The sequence below is a fragment of the Ranitomeya variabilis genome, chromosome 7, assembly GCF_051348905.1.
Source record: "Ranitomeya variabilis isolate aRanVar5 chromosome 7, aRanVar5.hap1, whole genome shotgun sequence".
In the NCBI taxonomy this organism is placed as follows: Eukaryota; Metazoa; Chordata; class Amphibia; order Anura; family Dendrobatidae; genus Ranitomeya; species Ranitomeya variabilis.
Window position 1 is genome coordinate 46252112 of NC_135238.1, and position 20661 is coordinate 46272772.

At 46.8% G+C, this 20661-nt stretch overlaps 1 protein-coding gene and 1 pseudogene across 2 annotated transcripts in view; one reads left to right on the forward strand and one right to left on the reverse strand.

Moving 5' to 3' along the window:
• Window positions 1-20661, forward strand: part of LOC143786223 (piwi-like protein 1) — a 107300-nt pseudogene that overhangs the window by 51639 nt on the left and 35000 nt on the right. The gene's annotated exons all lie outside the window — the stretch shown is intronic.
• LOC143785861 (protein NYNRIN-like) lies at window positions 3163-7709 on the reverse strand. The gene is made up of 2 exons (XM_077274995.1): window positions 6450-7709; window positions 3163-6329 (listed from the first exon to the last, which is right to left on the reverse strand). Exons 1-2 carry the CDS (start codon window positions 6515-6517, stop codon window positions 5420-5422), a joined length of 978 nt encoding a protein of 325 aa, XP_077131110.1. The 5' UTR covers window positions 6518-7709; the 3' UTR covers window positions 3163-5419.

The following is a 20661-nucleotide window of genomic DNA, read 5'->3' on the forward strand; positions in this document are numbered from 1 at the left end:
GATCCAGGGGAACTAGGGGAAGAGTAGCGGGGTTTAGGACAGTGCACCTTTTTTTTTTAAATCACATTAGTAGGCATGAGAATAGCACACTGAAATCGCAGCTGTCTAGCCATGGACATGTGGCCAGGTTGTACTTGGTTAAGGATACTATATACATCGTGTGGGGTGGCCATAGCCTCTCCTGGTTGCAAGGGGCCATAAGTGGCAAGGTAGGCCTGACACTCTTGGGCTATGACTGGCCCCCCTTTGGCATAACTGTCCACGTCAATTGTCATCCCTGATAAATGAATGCAAACAGAACTGGCAATCTGGGTGTAATGGAATGCTGAAGAAGACATTGGCAAGATCGATAACCATGAACCAAGCAGCATCCTGAGATATCTGGGACAAAAGAGTATGTGGCTTAGGCACCACCGGAGTTTCTGGAACAGTAACTGCATTAAATGCCTGTAGATCTTGTACCAGCCGGTACACAGGAGGTTGGCCGGGTGGGGTCTTTTTCTTAACGGGAAACAAGGGTGTGTTACATGGGGAAACACAGGGTATCAGGGCACCATTATCGAATAACATTTGTATTTGCCCCTTGAGACACTGCTCCTGATCATATTTCAAAGGGTATTGATGGACTTTAGAAAAAGGGGCACCAGGTTTGAGAAACACTTTTACTGGTTCTACAGGCATTATTGGGGGAGAATCTGGGTCTATCAGGACCATCATAACCGTGGGAAGGGCATGTAGAATACAGATCTCATTGTGTTCATCTGCATAGGGGTTATATAACGTAAGGACCATCTGACCATCATCTTGGAATTGTATTCTGGAGCGGAACTGTGATAATAAATCTGCCCCCAGTAAATTTACCGGACATGAGGGAGAGATTACGAACTGAGCAGTAACTTCAGGGAAAGGTCCCACAGGGATAGGTTTTATAAGAGTATATTTATTGGGTCTGTTATCTACTCTAATTAAAACAAGCTCTTGATCTGAGAATTGACATGGGGCTGGGGAGGGAGATTCCCAGACAGGGTTAAAAGGGATATTTTAGTATGAGACTGGACTTGTGTAAGGTGGGGAGGGCAGCCTGTTACACGAACCGCTGATAATGAGCGTCCTTGCAGCTGTGAAAGGGGGGCTGTATTTGGGGCGGGGGAATTGCTGTCAGCGTTTAGCAAGGGAAAGGTGGGGGCTACAACTCCGGGTCTTCTTGAACAGACCTCTCTACACTGAGAATTAGTAACTCCGCATACATCACAGATCCACGATCACCATATATTGGTGCTTTGGGATTGAGGGGCACAGAGCTTACGGTCGGGAGAAGAGGCTTGATTTCCTGGGGAGGGACCTTATCATCAAGCAGGGAGACCCCCTGTTCCAGATCATCATTTTTAATTGTTTGTCTTTCTGACACATTATTCTCAAACGCTTTCTCAATACCTTCCTGCACCACAAAACATCCAGACTTTATCATAGGAGTAGACAACTTTCCTTTTTCAACGTAACGGTAACAAAAACAACTAGAATTCACTTTCTCTGTTGATCCTCAATTTGCTATATATCAACCACTCAACTTGCTTTTAATCTTTCAATCACTTACAAATTTCCTTCTAAAACTAAACACTAGATTTCACTTTCAATTTACAATATTTCACAGATCTACCAGCGCGTACAACACTAAAAAAAAACACAAAGAGACTCAAGAGCGCAGCGACGTGCATGACCCCTCCCTACTAGAAACAGGGAGATAAGGAAACATTCCTCAGCGCAAAAGGGAAAAAAACCAACAGCGAAGCTGCTCAACCCCTCCCATCGGATATTCCAAAGACAAACACAAAATACAACAGTTCTTAGACTTAATTAATTTCTACAAAATCTTCATCGCACAATTCACATACCAGATTGAGAATATTTTCCCTGCATTCCTGACAGATTTCTTTTCCCTTCTTTGGGCTAACAATATCTAATTTTTATCACACAATTCAAAGTCTTCTTCTTCCACGGACTGATTCTCCTTTAAAGCGAAATACCCCTACTTAGTCGTGTATAGATACCAGAGCAGCTGTGTAGCCTATTCCACTGGGGTTTTTACCTGTCCCCCGCTGGGACAACCCAAAATCGCGGTACTCCGTGAAAGGAGGAGGGCGTCTTAGACTTAACCCTCCGGACATCCCTGGAAATATTTAAATCAATATATTCCTGAGTTATGCATCCTACCCAATCTTCGATCACCTCACCGCTCCTGATTCTAACAGTGATCAGGAATTCAGGGTATTTTGACTGTAAAGAGAATTACATCACTGGTTAATCCGGGGTGTCCGTCCCTTATGAGGTACGGTTCGAGCACTGGGCTTCCAACGGAACTACACCTCTATATGATTCCACCCAAGAATCATCCCACTCCGGGGACAAACCTCAGATCCTCTTTGCAGCAACAAACACAGGAAAACCACACCAAACGGTCAGTCTGGACAGTATAACTGCCAACTTACCGTGGTTGTGGGGGATGATCAGTCCCAATTTTCCAGTGCCTGCGTCCGGTCCGAGGGTCCTTTGTCTTGTTGTCCTCCGGGGGGGGGGGCAGAGGCGTTCCTGCTTAGGTCCCGGGTTTCGGCACCAACTGTTGAGGGAGGATTTAAAGTGATCCTTCACGGTTAACCCAGTGATTTCCAAATTAATATATAAAGTGTTGCCGGCAACTGAAAATGACCAGACGGAGACGTGTGTCTCTGTATGGGGGATCGAGCTGATCTCTGGCCCCCGTTTATTCTGCATATCATTTTTATAATCATAAAAAATTATACTTCAACCAATCAGCATAAAAACACGTTCACGGTTTTTAGCCTATAAGAATGCAGAACTTCAACCAATCAGCATAAGAACATGCTCACAGTTCTTAGCCTATAAGAATGCAGGAACAATCTGTGCGTCAAAAGTTTTGTAGAACAATACACCCTCAGTCTCATCTGTCCAAGTTGCAACAATCAAGGTCTCATCAAGGTTTCATACCCTCAGTCTCATGTTCTGTCCAAGTTGCAACAATCAAGGTCTCATAACAGCGGTAAAGTTTAGCCTACTAACAAAATTTATATCAAAACAACAAAATGGAGTCGAAAAGCACAAAATGGAGATTCTTTCTTAATTTCTTCCTTCACAGAGAAAGGTGCCAGTCGGAGTTGCTTTCACTAACTACCTAGGCCTGCCCAGGTGTACTTATACGTCCATCATATTATCATTATTTGTTTGTAAAATGAGAAAGGTTGGTTCTCAGGGTCAGCCAATTGTTTTTGCATAGCTAGTCAGAGGGCCTCCAGGGATAATACTCCTGTATCTGTCTTACCCTACCTGATGTGGTTGGTTCTCTGGTGGTGGGGGCGACATGACATGCTGGTCTACAGCTCCTTCCCAAAAGGATTACTGTCAGCCTACTCCCAAAAGTTAGTGTCTCCAGTATCCACCAACCACAATCCTGTATCAGCTTCTTATGTCACTGCATGTGATCTTGTCTGGACAGGATTCAGTGTAATTCTCTTAGGTCGGGTTGCAGCACGGTTATACAAGTATTAGGGCCCAAATCCTCAACTATACCCTAAAAGGCATCACAGCTATAATTGACAAATCTTTGTTCACTGTAATATATATATATTTGATCCATTCAACATTTTTATTAATCTGCACCTGTGGGATTATAGAAGCAAAGCCGGCATAAATCTGGTTCTGGGCTTTAAACTGGTCAGACACCCCCCTTGGCACTCCAATGGCATCAATATATACTAATAGATCTTCTTAATAACTCATGTGGAGCTGATCAAAACTTCTCCTCTTTCTGGTAGGTTCATCAGGTATCTTTGGATCCCAAAAGTAAAATCTTGAACTGCATAGCTAGTTTAACAGGGGTGCATTGGCCTATCCAGGCATTAGGCAACCTAGGACGGAGCTTACCATCTCCACATAACCAATAAATGTCGTACATATATTCTGTATGTTTGATTAGCAAATCAGTATCTAGAGAACTGCTCCCCTTGCAGAAACCTGTCTCGAAGATCCCTACTAGTGTACCTGTGGTGTCGTGGGAATTATAGCAGGTGTAATTGTCAGCTAATACGGTTACTTCTCCTGGGACCTTTAGTTTAGGTTCTTCATGAATTAGTGGGACATAATCTGGACAATCAGTGGACTTCAAACCTTTCAACAGATTCATAACACAGGCAGTGGTGTTGTCATCAGGGAAAAGCAATGCATGTGTGTATAGGTGTGTATTCGCAGCAGCACAAGCAATACATCCTACAGAGATATTCTGGACTCTTACATTGTATCTCACCCATTCTAACCATAGGTTTTTCCTTGGGGCTGTTTGTGTTTCTATGGAGAAAACCTCTTGCCAACTGAGACCTGGAATGGGGATCACTTCATTAACTACATTTTGCAAACGCTCACCTGGGCCTAAATTCCCATGGTATCCACTACTAAATACATAATTATAATTCCTTCCCAGTACAAATGTCTGCAGGTCAGCAGATTGGGGGCTTTCGAGATTTAGGAGGAGGGGGTGACAACTTTTACCCCATTTACAGCCCCTAAGTGGTTACAGAAGGGCTGTTAGATGCATTCTCTCACGGAGACTCCTACCCGTCCCATCCTTGGGAACATGGCTTCACTAGGTTTATATCCCCAATCATCTCCCGTATTCCAGGCAGCATCTGACCAATAATAACGGTTATTGTTGTCATTTCTAGTAACACACATATAAAACTGGATGGTCTCCTCTACCACCCGTTCAGTCTCGGGGCACTTGACTACATCACAGAAATCAAATCGCCAGATATTCGCCGGGGCTGTCAGGTTTACCCAGAGAATAGTAGGACCAGAATTCTTATTTTTACAATAGGGACCAAAGAGGTAGGGGCGAGGATAGCCCTCAGTTCCAGGATCAAAAACAACAGTCTCTTTTACAGTGTGAGGCGTGGATCCAGGTGCTCTTTTCCTTCGAGTTTTACTGCAGTGGGGGGTGACCAGGATCACCGTGTGAGGTCCTTCAAATCTTGTCTGGAGACAATCTCTGCACACAAACTTTTTCACATACACCAGGTCTCCTGGCACAAAGGGATGGTGTCCAGGAACCTTGTCTGGGTCTGAAAGAGAACTGAAAACGGTTAAATGCACTCTGGCAAGGTGCCCATGTAAGGCCTGCACATAGCTAGTCAAGTCCTGGTACTTGAGCTGCAACTGTTGTGGAAAGAAACATTCAAGATTGGGGCCCCTGCCAAACAGAATCTCATACGGTGACAGTCCTGTCTTCCTGTTTGGGGTATGTCTTATTAAAAACAAAGCTAGAGGGAGGCATTCTGTCCATGGTTTACCAGTCTCTGCCATTGCCTTCTGGATTTTAAGCTTAAGAGTTCCATTTAGTCTTTCCACTTTTCCACTACTCTGTGGATGGAGTATGCAATGCTTGACTTACCCCCAGTGCTGCCATTACCTCTGACATGATCTCTCCAGTAAAATGGGAGCCCCGATCGCTTTCAATGACTTCAGGAACTCCATACCTGCATATGATCTCAGCCATCAGTTTCTTCACCGTTGTCTTAGCCGTAGCATTGGCAACTGGGTAGGCTTCTGGCCAACCTGAAAATAAATCAATGCAGACCAACACATACTCATACGTCCCTACTCTGGGTAACTGAATATAATCATTCTGCAGTCTCTGGAATTGGTTAAAGGGCCGGGGAGTGTGTTTGGATGGGGTTTTCACTGTCCTACTCTGATTATGTGTGGCACATATCATGCAGCTCTGTACCTGGTTTTCTGCACAGGTGGAAAACCCGGGGGCAATCCATTGTTTCTGTAGGGTGTCACACATGGCCGTCTTCGAGTGGTGCACATTCCCGTGCAGAACCTGTGCCATCATTGGGTACAGTACCTGTGGTAGGCAGACCTTTTCACCCCTCCCCCATAGTCCAGTGACGGTATCAGAGCAAGCCCCTATCTTTTGCCACCTATTTTTCTCCTCCTTACTTGCCTTTTCTTGTAAACGGGCTAAGATGTCTTTCAACACAAATGGAGATGGTGGGGTGTCTAGGTGATGTACTTGAGAGGCTACAGGAGTGCTTACTGCTTTCTTGGCAGCCTGGTCTGCCAGTGCGTTACCCTTAGTCCGTCCATCAGTGCCTTTAGTATGTGCCTTTACCTTTATGATGCCTGTTTGGGTGGGAAGCTGTAGTGCATTCATAAGTTGCTGGACTGCCTCAGCACGTTTAATGGGGTGGCCATTTGCTGTCAGGAAAGCCCTGGCTCTCCAGATAGGCCCATAACCGTGTGCAATGCCAAAAGCATACCTGGAATCAGTGTAGATATTTACAGTCTTACCTTCTGCTAGTTTGCACGCTTCTGTAAGCGCCTTGAGCTTCTGCTTCTTGTGCAGACATATGAGCTGGCATTGACTCTGCCTTGATTACCTCATGTTCTGAGACCACAGCATATCCGGTACAGAAGCGTCCTTGGTCATCTTGGTGACGGGATCCATCTACAAAAAGCTCAAAATCAGCATTAGAATAGGCACACTAGAGACCAGCCGTTTCCTGAGACATCAATTCTAGACAATCATGTGGTTTGGAAACCTAATCTTGTTCCTCTGGATCCATTCTAGAAAGAAAGAGTGTCCTTGCTCATGTCACCTACTCCTCCCCCCTTTGGATCCAGGGGAACTAGGAGAAGAGTAGCGGGGTTCAGGACAGTGCACCTTTTTTTTAAATCACATTAGTAGGCATGAGAATAGCACACTGAAGTCGCAGCTGTCTAGCCATGGACATGTGGCCAGGTTGTACTTGGTTAAGGATACTATATACATCGTGTGGGGTGGCCATAGCCTCTCCTGGTTGCAAGGGGCCATAAGTGGCAAGGTAGGCCTGACACTCTTGGGCTATGACTGGCCCCCCTTTGGCATAACTGTCCACGTCAATTGTCATCCCTGATAAATGAATGCAAACAGAACTGGCAATCTGGGTGTAATGGAATGCTGAAGAAGACATTGGCAAGATCGATAACCATGAACCAAGCAGCATCCTGAGATATCTGGGACAAAAGAGTATGTGGCTTAGGCACCACCGGAGTTTCTGGAACAGTAACTGCATTAAATGCCTGTAGATCTTGTACCAGCCGGTACACAGGGGGTTGGCCGGGTGGGGTCTTTTTCTTAACGGGAAACAAGGGTGTGTTACATGGGGAAACACAGGGTATCAGGGCACCATTATCGAATAACATTTGTATTTGCCCCTTGAGACACTGCTCCTGATCATATTTCAAAGGGTATTGATGGACTTTAGAAAAAGGGGGCACCAGGTTTGAGAAACACTTTTACTGGTTCTACAGGCATTATTGGGGGAGAATCTGGGTCTATCAGGACCATCATAACTGTGGGAAGGGCATGTAGGATACACATCTCTTTATATTCATTTGCATAGGAGTTATATAACGTAAGGACCATCTGACCATCATCTTGGAATTGTATTCTGGAGCAGAACTGTAAGAATAAATCTGCCCCCAGTAAATTTACCGAACATATAGAAGAGATTACGAACTGAGCAGTAACTTCAGGGAAAGGTCCCACAGGGATAGGTTTTATAAGAGTATATTTATTGGGTCTGTTATCTACTCTAATTAAAACAAGCTCTTGATCTGAGAATTTGCATGGTGGGGCTGGGGAGGAAGATTCCCAGACAGGGTTAAAAGGGATATTTTAGTATGAGACTGGATTTGTGTAGAGTGGGAGGGCTGGAGCTGATAAGGAGCTCTGCTGTCCATACAGCTGTGAAAGGGGGGCTGTATTTGGAGCGGGGGAATTGCTGTCAGCGTTTAGCAAGGGAAAGGTGGGGGCTACAACTCCGGGTCTTCTTGAACAGACCTCTCTACACTGAGAATTAGTAACTCCGCATACATCACAGATCCACGCAGCCGGATCACAGAATGGAGGCGCACTAAGTTCTGACAACCCAACATATATATTGGTGCCTTAGGACTGAGGGGCACAACCAGATTTCACTTTCAATTTACAATATTTCACAGATCTACCAGCGCGTACAACACTAAAAAAAAAAACACAGAGAGACTCAAGAGCGCAGCGACCTGCTGCTGCCCCTCCCTACCAGAAACACGGAGATAGGAGGAATCACAACATTCCTCAGCACAGAAAAAAACCATAACGCAGCTGTATAACTCCCCCCCGCCCATCGGATATTTCAAAGACAAACACAAAATACAACAGTTCTTAGACTTAATTAATTTCTACAAAATCTTCATCGCACAATTCACATACCAGAACACCTTAGAAAAACCAATGATTGAGAATATTTTCCCTGCATTCCTGACAGATTTCTTTTCCCTTCTTTGGGTTAACAATATCTAATTTTTATCACACAATTCAAAGTCTTCTTCCACGGACTGATTCTCCTTTAAAGCGAAATACCCCTACTTAGTCGTGTATAGATACCAGAGCAGCTGTGTAGCCTATTCCACTGGGGTTTTTACCTGTCCCCCTCTGGGACAACCCAAAATCGCGGTACTCAGTGAAAGGAGGAGGGCGTCTTAGACTTAACCCTCCGGACACCCCTGGAAATATTTAAATCAATATATTCCTGAGTTACGCATCCTACCCAATCTTCGATCACCTCACCGCGCCTGATTCTAACAGTGATCAGGAATTCAGGGTATTTTGACTGTAAAGAGAATTACATCACTGGTTAATCCGGGGTGTCCGTCCCTTATGAGGTACGGTTCGAGCACTGGGCTTCCAACGGAACTACACCTCTATATGATTCCACCCAAGAATCATCCCACCATCGGGGACAAACCTCAGATCCTCTTTGCAGCAACAAACACAGGAAAACCACACCAAACGGTCAGTCTGGACAGTATAACTGCCAACTTACCGTGGTTGTGGGGGATGATCAGTCCCAATTTTCCAGTGCCTGCGTCCGGTCCGAGGGTCCTTTGTCTTGTTGTCCTCCGGGGGGCAGAAGCGTTCCTGCTTGAATCCCGGGTTTCGGCACCAACTGTTGAGGGAGGATTTAAAGTGATCCTTCACGGTTAACCCAGTGATTTCCAAATTAATATATAAGGTGTTGCCGGCAACTGAAAATGACCAGACGGAGACGTGTGTCTCTGTATGGGGGATCGAGCTGATCTCTGGCCCCCGTTTATTCTGCATGACTATATCACAGTCATAGAAATTATATCACAGTCATAGAAATTACACTTCAACCAATCAGCATAAGAACACGCTCACGGTTCTTAGCCTATAAGAATACAGGAACAATCTGTGCGTCAAAGTTTTGTAGAACAATACACCCTCAGTCTCATGTTCTACCGAGGTTGCAACAATCAAGGTCTCATCAAAATCTCATAACAGCTGTAACCTTCAGCCTACTAACAAAATTTATATCAAAACAACAAAATGGAGTCGAAAAGCACAAAATGGAGATTCTTTCTTATTTTCTTCCTTCACAAAAATACAGAAAAATCTTTAAGTGAGAAGATGTGTCCAAACTTTTGGTCTGTACTGTATATGTGTGTGTGTGTATATATATATATATATATATATATATATATATATATATATATATATGTTTTCATGAACATTTGAGCCCATAAATCCATTAGATGTCGGTTTTGCAAGCCTGCGAGAAAATATCGCAGTACGGATGCCATACGGATTACATACGGAGGATGCCATGCGCAAAATACACTGCCACACCCTGCCTACGGATGACATACGGATCACTATTTTTGGAACATTTCTGCGTATTACGGCCTTAAAAAACGGACCGTATCTTCATACGCTGAGTGTGACGCTGGCCATAGTCTTAGTGTGAGGGGAGACATAAACTTAACCCATAAACTCTGTGGTTTTGGAGTGGGATGTCCCTGGGGAGACATGTCCTGTAGTCTCTATGGTATGGGAATGATATGTCCATTAACTCTATGGTGTTGGAAAGAGATGTTTTGTGGCCATTGTCGTGAGTCCGCGCTGGAGAGACAGTGAAAACTTCCGTGATTAGCTGAAAAAAAAAAGAGGAAGTTTCCGCCACTCTGGCTATCGTGTGTGCCCTAATCGTAGAATGGAACTAGGCTGAAGCTGGGGCCTAAATGTGGAAATTGCTTTGTCGGACAAAAATAAACGGGGCACTATCTTGAAGGGAAAAAAAAAAGGCCGAGAAGGGACGGTGTTGTGAATTTGGATTCTGGGCTCCCCCGGTGGCTACTGGTGGAATTGAACTTGTGTCATCATCTTCTCTGTTCACCTGTTCCCATCAAGATGTGGGAGTCGCTATATAACCTTGCTTCTCTGTTAGTTGCTTGCCGGTCAACAATGTTATCAGAAGCCTCTCTGTGCTTGTTCCTGCTCCTAGACAACAACTAGATTAGTTGGACTTTTGTCCATGTTTGTTTTTGCATTTTTGTTCCAGTTCACAGCTGTTGTTTCGTTACTGTGTCTGGAAAGCTCTTGTGATCAGGAATTGCCACTCTGGTATTATGAGTTAATGCCAGAGTTTTAAAGTAATTTCTGGATGGTGTTTTGATAGGGTTTTCAGCTGACCATGAAAGTGTCCTTTCTGTCTTCTGCTATCTAGTAAGTGGACCTCAAATTTGCTAAACCTATTTTCATGCTGCGTTTGTTATTTCATCTTTAATCACCGCCAATACATGTGGGGGGCCTCTGTCTCCTTTCGGGGTATTTCTCTAGAGGTGAGCTAGGACTAATATTTTCCTCTGCTAGCATTATTTAGTCCTCCGGCTGGCGCTGGGCATCTAGGGATAAAAAGTAGGAATGCTACCCGGCCACTGCTAGTTGTGCGGTAGGTTTAGTTCATGGTCAGTTCAGTTTCCATCTTCCAAGAGCTAGTTCCTATATATGCTGATGCTATGTTCTCTTGCCATTGAGAACATGACAGTTTGACCGGCCCACTAAAGGGTTAAAATCCTTGGCTGAGAAAGGAGAGAAATAAGAAGTCTGCTGAGAGTTTTTTTTTTTTTTTTTTTTCTTCTCTAGTTTTGAGTGTGCTCTTAATTGGACCACTTGCCAGCCTGTCTATGCTGCAGCCTTTTTTTTTTTTTTTCTCTCCTTCTAATCTTTGAATGGCTCTGTGTGCATCTGTTTGTAATGGATCTTCAGAGTGTAACTGCAGGTTTGAATAATCTCGCCACGAAGGTACAAAATTTGCAAGATTTTGTTGTTCATGCACCTATGTCTGAACCGAGAGTTCCTTTGCCGGAATTTTTCTCGGGGAATAGATCTGGTTTTCAGAATTTTAAAAATAATTGCAAATTATTTTTGTCCCTGAAGTCTCGCTCTGCCGGAGACCCTGCACAGCAGGTCAGGATTGTGATTTCCTTGCTCCGGGGCGACCCTCAAGACTGGGCTTTTTCATTGACACCAGGGGATCCTGCGTTGCTCAATGTGGATGCGTTTTTTCTGGCCTTGGGGTTGCTTTATGAGGAACCTCATTTGGAGCTTCAGGCAGAAAAAACCTTGATGTCCCTATCTCAGGGGCAAGATGAAGCTGAAATTTACTGCCAAAGATTCCGTAAATGGTCTGTGCTTACTCAGTGGAATGAGTGCGCCCTGGCGGCGACTTTCAGAGAGGGTCTCTCTGATGCCATTAAGGATGTTATGGTGGGGTTCCCTGTGCCTGCGGGTCTGAATGAGTCCATGATAATGGCTATTCAGATCGATAGACGTCTGCGGGAGCGCAAACCAGTGCACCATCTGGCGGTGTCCACTGAGAAGACGCCAGAAAGTATGCAGTGTGATAGAATTCTGTCCAGAAGCGAGCGGCAGAATTTTAGACGGAAAAATGGGTTGTGTTTCTATTGTGGTGATTCTACTCATGTTATATCAGCATGCTCTAAGCGCACTAAAAAGCTTGACAAATCTGTTTCCATTGGCACTTTACAGTCTAAGTTCATTCTATCTGTGACCCTGATTTGCTCTTTGTCTTCCATTACCACGGACGCCTATATCGACTCTGGCGCCGCTTTGAGTCTTATGGATTGGTCCTTTGCCAAACGCTGTGGGTATGATTTAGAGCCTTTGGAGACTCCTATTCCTCTGAAGGGGATTGACTCCACCCCATTGGCTAGTAATAAACCACAATACTGGACACAAGTAACTATGCGTGTTAATCCGGATCACCAGGAGATTATTCGCTTTCTGGTGCTGTATAATCTACATGATGTTTTGGTGCTAGGATTGCCATGGCTGCAATCTCACAACCCAGTCCTCGACTGGAGAGCTATGTCTGTGTTGAGCTGGGGATGTAAGGGGACTCATGGGGACGTACCTTTGGTTTCCATTTCATCATCTATTCCCTCTGAGATTCCTGAGTTCTTGTCTGACTATCGTGACGTCTTTGAAGAACCCAAGCTTGGTTCGCTACCTCCGCACCGAGAGTGCGATTGTGCCATAGATTTAATTCCGGGTAGTAAATACCCAAAGGGTCGTTTATTTAATCTGTCTGTGCCTGAACATGCTGCTATGCGAGAATATATAAAGGAGTCCTTGGAAAAGGGACATATTCGTCCATCGTCATCTCCCTTAGGAGCCGGTTTTTTCTTTGTGTCAAAAAAAGACGGCTCTTTGAGACCATGTATTGATTATCGGCTTTTGAATAAAATCACGGTTAAATATCAATACCCATTGCCGTTGCTGACTGATTTGTTTGCTCGCATAAAGGGGGCCAAGTGGTTCTCTAAGATTGATCTCCGTGGGGCGTATAATTTGGTGCGAATCAGGCAGGGGGATGAGTGGAAAACCGCATTTAATACGCCCGAGGGCCACTTTGAGTATTTGGTGATGCCTTTTGGTCTTTCAAATGCCCCTTCAGTCTTCCAGTCCTTTATGCATGACATTTTCCGCGATTATTTGGATAAATTTATGATTGTGTATCTGGATGATATTCTGATTTTTTCGGATGACTGGGACTCTCATGTCCAGCAAGTCAGGAGGGTTTTTCAGGTTTTGCGGTCTAATTCTTTGTGTGTGAAGGGTTCTAAGTGCGTTTTTGGGGTTCAGAGGATTTCCTTTTTGGGATATATTTTTTCTCCCTCTTCCATTGAGATGGATCCTGTCAAGGTTCAAGCTATTTGTGATTGGACGCAGCCCTCTTCTCTTAAGAGTCTTCAGAAATTTTTGGGCTTTGCTAACTTTTATCGTCGATTTATTGCTGGTTTTTCGGATGTTGTTAAGCCATTGACCGATTTGACTAAGAAGGGTGCTGATGTTGCTGATTGGTCCCCTGATGCTGTGGAGGCCTTTCGGGAGCTTAAGCGCCGTTTTTCTTCTGCCCCTGTGTTGCGTCAGCCTGATGTTGCTCTTCCTTTTCAGGTTGAGGTCGACGCTTCTGAGATCGGAGCTGGGGCAGTGTTGTCGCAGAAAAGTTCCGACTGCTCTGTGATGAGGCCTTGTGCCTTCTTTTCCCGTAAATTTTCGCCCGCTGAGCGGAATGATGTTGGGAATCGGGAGCTTTTGGCCATGAAGTGGGCTTTTGAGGAGTGGCGCCACTGGCTTGAGGGGGCCAGACATCAGGTGGTGGTATTGACTGACCACAAAAATTTGATTTATCTTGAGACCGCCAGGCGCCTGAATCCTAGACAGGCGCGCTGGTCATTGTTTTTCTCTCGGTTTAATTTTGTGGTGTCATACCTACCGGGTTCTAAGAATATTAAGGCGGATGCCCTTTCTAGGAGTTTTGAGCCTGACTCGCCTGGTAACTCTGAGCCCACAGGTATCCTTAAGGATGGAGTGATATTGTCAGCCGTTTCTCCAGACCTGCGGCGGGCCTTGCAGGAGTTTCAGGCGGATAGACCGGATCGTTGCCCACCTGATAGACTGTTTGTTCCTGATGATTGGACCAGTAGAGTCATCTCTGAGGTTCATTCTTCTGCGTTGGCAGGTCATCCTGGAATTTTTGGTACCAGGGATTTGGTGGCAAGGTCCTTCTGGTGGCCTTCCCTGTCACGAGATGTGCGAGGCTTTGTGCAGTCTTGTGACGTTTGTGCTCGGGCCAAGCCTTGTTGTTCTCGGGCTAGTGGATTATTGTTGCCCTTGCCTATTCCTAAGAGGCCTTGGACGCACATCTCGATGGATTTTATTTCGGATCTGCCTGTTTCTCAGAAGATGTCTGTCATCTGGGTGGTGTGTGACCGTTTCTCTAAGATGGTCCATTTGGTTCCCCTGCCCAAGTTGCCTTCTTCTTCCGAGTTGGTTCCTCTGTTTTTTCAAAATGTTGTTCGTTTGCATGGTATTCCTGAGAATATCGTTTCTGACAGAGGAACCCAATTTGTGTCTAGATTTTGGCGGGCATTCTGTGCTAGGATGGGCATAGATTTATCTTTTTCGTCTGCTTTCCATCCTCAGACTAATGGCCAGACCGAGCGGACTAATCAGACCCTGGAGACATATCTGAGGTGTTTTGTGTCTGCTGACCAGGATGATTGGGTTGCTTTTTTGCCATTGGCGGAGTTCGCCCTCAATAATCGGGCCAGCTCTGCCACCTTGGTGTCCCCGTTTTTCTGTAATTCGCGGTTTCATCCTCGATTTTCCTCCGGTCAGGTGGAATCTTCGGATTGTCCTGGAGTAGATGCTGTGGTGGAGAGATTGCATCAGATTTGGGGGCAGGTGGTGGACAATTTGAAGTTGTCCCAGGAGAAGACTCAGCTTTTTGCCAACCACCGCCGTCGTGTTGGTCCTCGGCTTTGTGTTGGGGATTTGGTGTGGTTGTCTTCTCGTTTTGTCCCTATGAGGGTCTCTTCTCCTAAGTTTAAGCCTCGGTTCATCGGCCCGTACAAGATATTGGAGATTCTTAACCCTGTTTCCTTCCGTTTGGACCTCTCTGCATCCTTTTCTATTCATAACGTTTTTCATCGGTCATTATTGCGCAGGTATGAGGTACCGGTTGTGCCTTCCGTTGAGCCTCCTGCTCCGGTGTTGGTTGAGGGTGAGTTGGAGTACGTTGTGGAGAAAATCTTAGACTCCCTTGTTTCCAGACGGAGACTCCAGTATCTGGTCAAGTGGAAGGGATACGGCCAGGAGGATAATTCTTGGGTGACTGCCTCTGATGTTCATGCCTCCGATCTGGTTCGTGCCTTTCATAGGGCCCATCCTGATCGCCCTGGTGGTTCTGGTGAGGGTTCAGTGCCCCCTCCTTGAGGGGGGGGGGTACTGTTGTGAATTTGGATTCTGGGCTCCCCCGGTGGCTACTGGTGGAATTGAACTTGTGTCATCATCTTCTCTGTTCACCTGTTCCCATCAAGATGTGGGAGTCGCTATATAACCTTGCTTCTCTGTTAGTTGCTTGCCGGTCAACAATGTTATCAGAAGCCTCTCTGTGCTTGTTCCTGCTCCTAGACAACAACTAGATTAGTTGGACTTTTGTCCATGTTTGTTTTTGCATTTTTGTTCCAGTTCACAGCTGTTGTTTCGTTACTGTGTCTGGAAAGCTCTTGTGATCAGGAATTGCCACTCTGGTATTATGAGTTAATGCCAGAGTTTTAAAGTAATTTCTGGATGGTGTTTTGATAGGGTTTTCAGCTGACCATGAAAGTGTCCTTTCTGTCTTCTGCTATCTAGTAAGTGGACCTCAAATTTGCTAAACCTATTTTCATGCTGCGTTTGTTATTTCATCTTTAATCACCGCCAATACATGTGGGGGGCCTCTGTCTCCTTTCGGGGTATTTCTCTAGAGGTGAGCTAGGACTAATATTTTCCTCTGCTAGCATTATTTAGTCCTCCGGCTGGCGCTGGGCATCTAGGGATAAAAAGTAGGAATGCTACCCGGCCACTGCTAGTTGTGCGGTAGGTTTAGTTCATGGTCAGTTCAGTTTCCATCTTCCAAGAGCTAGTTCCTATATATGCTGATGCTATGTTCTCTTGCCATTGAGAACATGACAGGACGGTAATAAACTGGGGTGCTATCCAGCAGTAGGGCGCCTGTGCCACATCTTTTATCAACATTTTCCTTTGATCCTGTGGAGCCCTCGCCGCCATGAAGTGACTGGAAGGGAGGGAGAGGTAACTGGTTCCAGATGTGGTCCCGACTCCTACTTCATAGTTTTGAAGACTGCATCAGGAATTCCTGGGTGAGGGGGTCGCTGGAATGGGTACGTCTTCCCTCCCACACAGTCATGGTCCCAGAAGGTGCCAACCATGGATGATGGGAGGGAGGCTAGGGGGGGACACTGGGGCCGAAAGGCAGGACACTCCACCACGAGCCGCCCTGAGACACTTGTGAAGTGTTACGGGGAATAGGGTCTCGCCTCTCAGACTAGAGCGGGGACGATGTGGATGCCGCCACACTGTTCTATCTGTCCCCTAGTTGGGAAAATGGCAAGAATTTACACACTGTTACAAGGTGTATCTGAAAGAAAAAGGGAAACTGTTAGTAAAACAAAAGATGGTAGAGACTGGTCTGAACATGGACCCGTGTCTGACTTCCTTGGACACTAACCAAAACTGGTTAGTTCTCTGGTTGGGTGTAGCCTGATGGGGAGGAGTTGGCCTTTTTTCTGCCTAGTGTCAGCCACCCAGTGGCAGCAGCATACACCCATGCTTTCCTGTGTCTCCCAATAAAGGAGTCACGACCCAACATTTTATCTTAATTAACCAGACCTTTATTTCTCCTTCACCTCATTGGGGGACACAGACCGTGGGTGTTATGCTGCTGCCACTAGGAGGACACTAAGTTGAAACAAAAAGAGTTCTCTCCTCCCCTGCAGTATACACCCTCCTGCTGGCTCCCAGAGAACCAGTTCTTGCTTATTGTCTGTAGGAGGCACTTGGGTCTGGTTCAGACCCCAACGTTCTTATTTAATTTTTACTTTTCTGTAACCTTTTATTTTTGAATTAACGGAGTGAAGGTGGTAACGGTTCCTTTCAAGGCTCCGATCTCCCCCGAATCAACAGGCGAGAACGCGGAGAGTTCCTCCCCGTACCCTCTCCTGCGACGTGGGGTGCCTGAGCTCACTTCAGGGGCGACGGTTCCTTCACGGTCCCGATCTCCCCACACCAGCAAAAGGCTAGCACATGGTGTCGCCTCTATCTATCCTCTCCTGGAGCCAGGCCTAATGCCGGACATTCTGCCCTGTTCCATGGACAACAGAGGGCCCACTATGGCATCCGTGCAGCCCCCACTGCATCACCACTGATTGAAAGCGAATGATGCAAGGAGGCAGAAAGTCCCTCTCCACCCCCCTGACTATGGGGGGGGGATCCAAAGACCAGCCACAACGCAACAGGTCTGCACCAGCTCTGCTACATCACCTCAAAATGTGAGAATGACTGCGGCTGGCACCATCTGGTCGCAGAGACGGGGTCCTGGTCCCTGGGGGAGCGGTGTCACGGCGTCCAGCGGCGTTTTACACCACTTTATTCATCTGTTTGCGCCGTGGGCAGCGTTCATTTCTGGCAGGCTTCACAAATTTAGTCCCCGGCTTCTAGCTGGCCTAGGCCGTGTTTTTCATGGCTCCGCCCACCGCAGCCGGCGCTACCCACACTTCTGACGCTTCTCGTCCTAAACGTGAGGCGCCCCTCCTGCTCTCGGCGGCCATCTTTCTACACCTCAGGAACGGAGCCGGCCTCCTGACAGCGGTGACAGTAACAGCAGAGCTGACAGAAGCGCTGCGAGCCGTGAGGACACCGACACCTTCCCTGGGGACACAAGAGCAGGTCCTGGGTAAGCTGAATCCTCCGGAACTGACAGCTTAACACCTGAGGTAACGCGCCGTCGCAAAAATTTAGTCCCCGGCTTCGTCCGAGGTGTAAGTCCCTCTCTACCTCCCTATTAAAAGGATGGTGGATTGAGGGTGACCCCTTTCTCCCTGTACCATGGTCCTAGACCAGCAGCGGCACTGGACAGGCGGTCTGCGGCGACGCTGGCAGGGGGGGGCTTACTCTGGCAGCGAGGACGCATTTCTGGGGCCGACTGACAGGGGCGACAGTTTGGCATTTACAACGACTGCATGCAGTTTCCTTAAAGGCGCCATGACAACGTCACGGTCCAAGCTCCCAAAGGGTCCAGTAAGACTTAGTTTTATCCAACTTGCAAAACCTCAAATGCGTTCAGGAGCCCTCTATCGCCCCTATCCCAGTGTACCTAGTTCCCCTGAGGGGCTTCGTCAATGAAGCAATCCGTGGCTTGTCTGGCCAAAAGAGATTTAATTCCTCTGTGGATCGGAGCGTTTAGCAGGTCTGACATAACTGGATCCTCTCCTACACTGGAATCATAGGCTAGCAGGGGCCGCAAGCATTCTAGAACCGTACAAGCGTCTAGAAATCGGATCCGTGGTACAATTACCCGAGCAATCTCGGGCCTTGGCATCCGTGAGGTCTGTTTCTCGCTCTCCCTCACTAGTGATTTGCAGAACAAGACTCTGAGTTTGAGTTGGATGTTTTCCCGGATCTGCACTCATCAGAGTTCCAGAAAATGAGGGACTCTCTTATTGAGCCCGTCAATCAGACTCTAAAGGTTGACGAGGATTGCGGTTCTGTCCCAGAACACACAGTGCCCTTCAAGAGGACTAATCGCTCTCATAACAGCGTTTACCATTCACCCGGAGGTCTGGGTTATACTTAACCAGCGCTGAGAGCAACCTGTTAAACGTCTGAAGGGTCAGCACCCTCTTGAGGCGTGGTACCCCCTGTTTTGATCTGTGGAAAGATTGAGCTGAATCTCCTGCGGTGAACCCACCAGTATTCGTTTCGGTATTCAGAATCCTATCCTGGCCGGATGGATCATCACCCACAAACTGTCAGAGACTGACTCGCTCCGTCTTTAAGACCTCTGGTTCAGCACTATCCATCGTATGCCGCGGCAGGGGTAGCTAAAGCCATGGTATCCTGGTCGCCTTTTTGGAGGCAGTGCAGCGCAGCTAGCCATCAGCGGCGGATGCCATCACGTTCAGAAGGTGTTTCTTTTTTTATGGCTCATTGAATAGAAAACGGACTCTGTGTGCAAAAAAAAAATCCTTTTTCGGACACCATAGATTTACGAGGGGCTCAAGGTGTTCTACTCTAATCTGTTTGACGTTCACTCAGTACTTTGGCTGCATGGGGTCCTGGGATCAAAATCCCACTTTAGTTTATCGGACCTGCAGCACCATTGGGCAACAGCCCTGGGTAAGTGCTCTAACCCTGAGGCACGGTTGTTTTTTCCTGCAAAGGATTCATGAGATTAACAGGTCATGAGGTATTCTGTCTTACAGCCTCATTTTACTGAGGCTGGGATCTAGACTACACTATACCTCCCCCTCCCCCGGTGTGGTCTTTGTCGCTGACGCAGCCCATGGCATCACTGACCAGCGATACAGTCCCTTCATTATCCTTCCTCTATCAGTCAGGGTCTTCACCAGCCTGACTGGGATAATTTATCCATCTCTAATGCAGCACGTTGTTTCAGTGGTTAGTACTACAGCCTTGCAATCTGGAGTCTTGGCATCAGATCCTACCAAAGGATCATGGTCACTCGTCGATAAGAGGGACGCTTCTAACATCCATCGACAACGGGATGTTTTTTTCTACATATTCGAATTTCCCCTCTCTAAACAATCCTGTGCTTTGCCATCCCCTAACAGCATTTTCAGTTCACATCGTGCTCTCGAAGGTCATGACGGCTGTCATGTCCATCTTGCACTCTCGAGGCGTGATCTTTCTGCCCTACTCAGACGACCTTCTCATCAGGGGTCTTTGCATCTCTGGCGATACTCTTCCTCCCCTGAGCTCGTGGATAAATGTATACAGGCTCCCCTCGTTCCAGCCCAATGGATATCCTTTTAAGGAATGACCCTGGATGCCTCCGAGGGTTAGTGATTCCCCCTCAACACAAGGTCCCGAGTCTTTTCTAACACGGAGCCCACGCACTTAACCACTCACTCGATCATTCTATCTGGTTTGCTGTGACGGCACTGGGGCAAAATGGTGACAGCAATCGAAATGATCGTTCTTTTTCGCTCAGCTGACTCTCTGTCCCCTGCAGCATGAACCCGTTTTCTTCCTTGATCGCCGATGCTGCATGCTCCGGCGGATCAGGCAGCCTCTCAGGTGATGGACATTGAGGCCTTCTCTCTTCCAGTGGAAATATTTTCTCCCCGTTTAATGGCTAGTGGTGTCTACCGATGTCAGTCTCCTTGACTGGGGAGTAGTCTTGGGCACCTCATGGCTCAGGGGCGCTGATCAACTCGGGAGTCGAGCCTTCCGATTAATGTCTGGGAAATCTGAGCAATCAGGATAGCCCTGCAACAGTTCCATTATCTCCTGCCGAGTCACCCCATCCGAATTCTATCGGATAAAGCCACAGCTGTTGCATGTATCAATCATTAAAGGGGGTACCCACAGCAGGGTGGCCATGCATGAGGTAGCCCATATTGCCCAATGGGCAGATAGGAACCACTCAGTATTTTCAGCAGTCCATATCCCAGGCGGCAGTTTTTTTGTAGCCGTCAAGGTCTCGCCTTGGGACAATGGAAGGCCTTTCGACAGAAATGTATTCATTTAAGGACTCCGGGCGTGGATCGGATGGCTTCAAGATTGAGCGCCAAGGTATTCCACTTCAGAGCTCGGTCTTGGGATCTATAGACCATCAAGGAGCATACACGAGTCTCTCCGCAGCTTCATCTTCAGCA

Coding starts and splice junctions, on each gene's coding strand:
- LOC143785861 (XM_077274995.1), bottom strand. CDS start 6,517: ATGGATCCCGTCACCAAGATGACCAAGGACGCTTCTGTACCGGATATG. Junction 6,330..6,449: donor CTGTGGTCTCAGAACATGAG/GTAATCAAGGCA, acceptor CACTGATTCCAG/GTATGCTTTTGGCATTGCAC.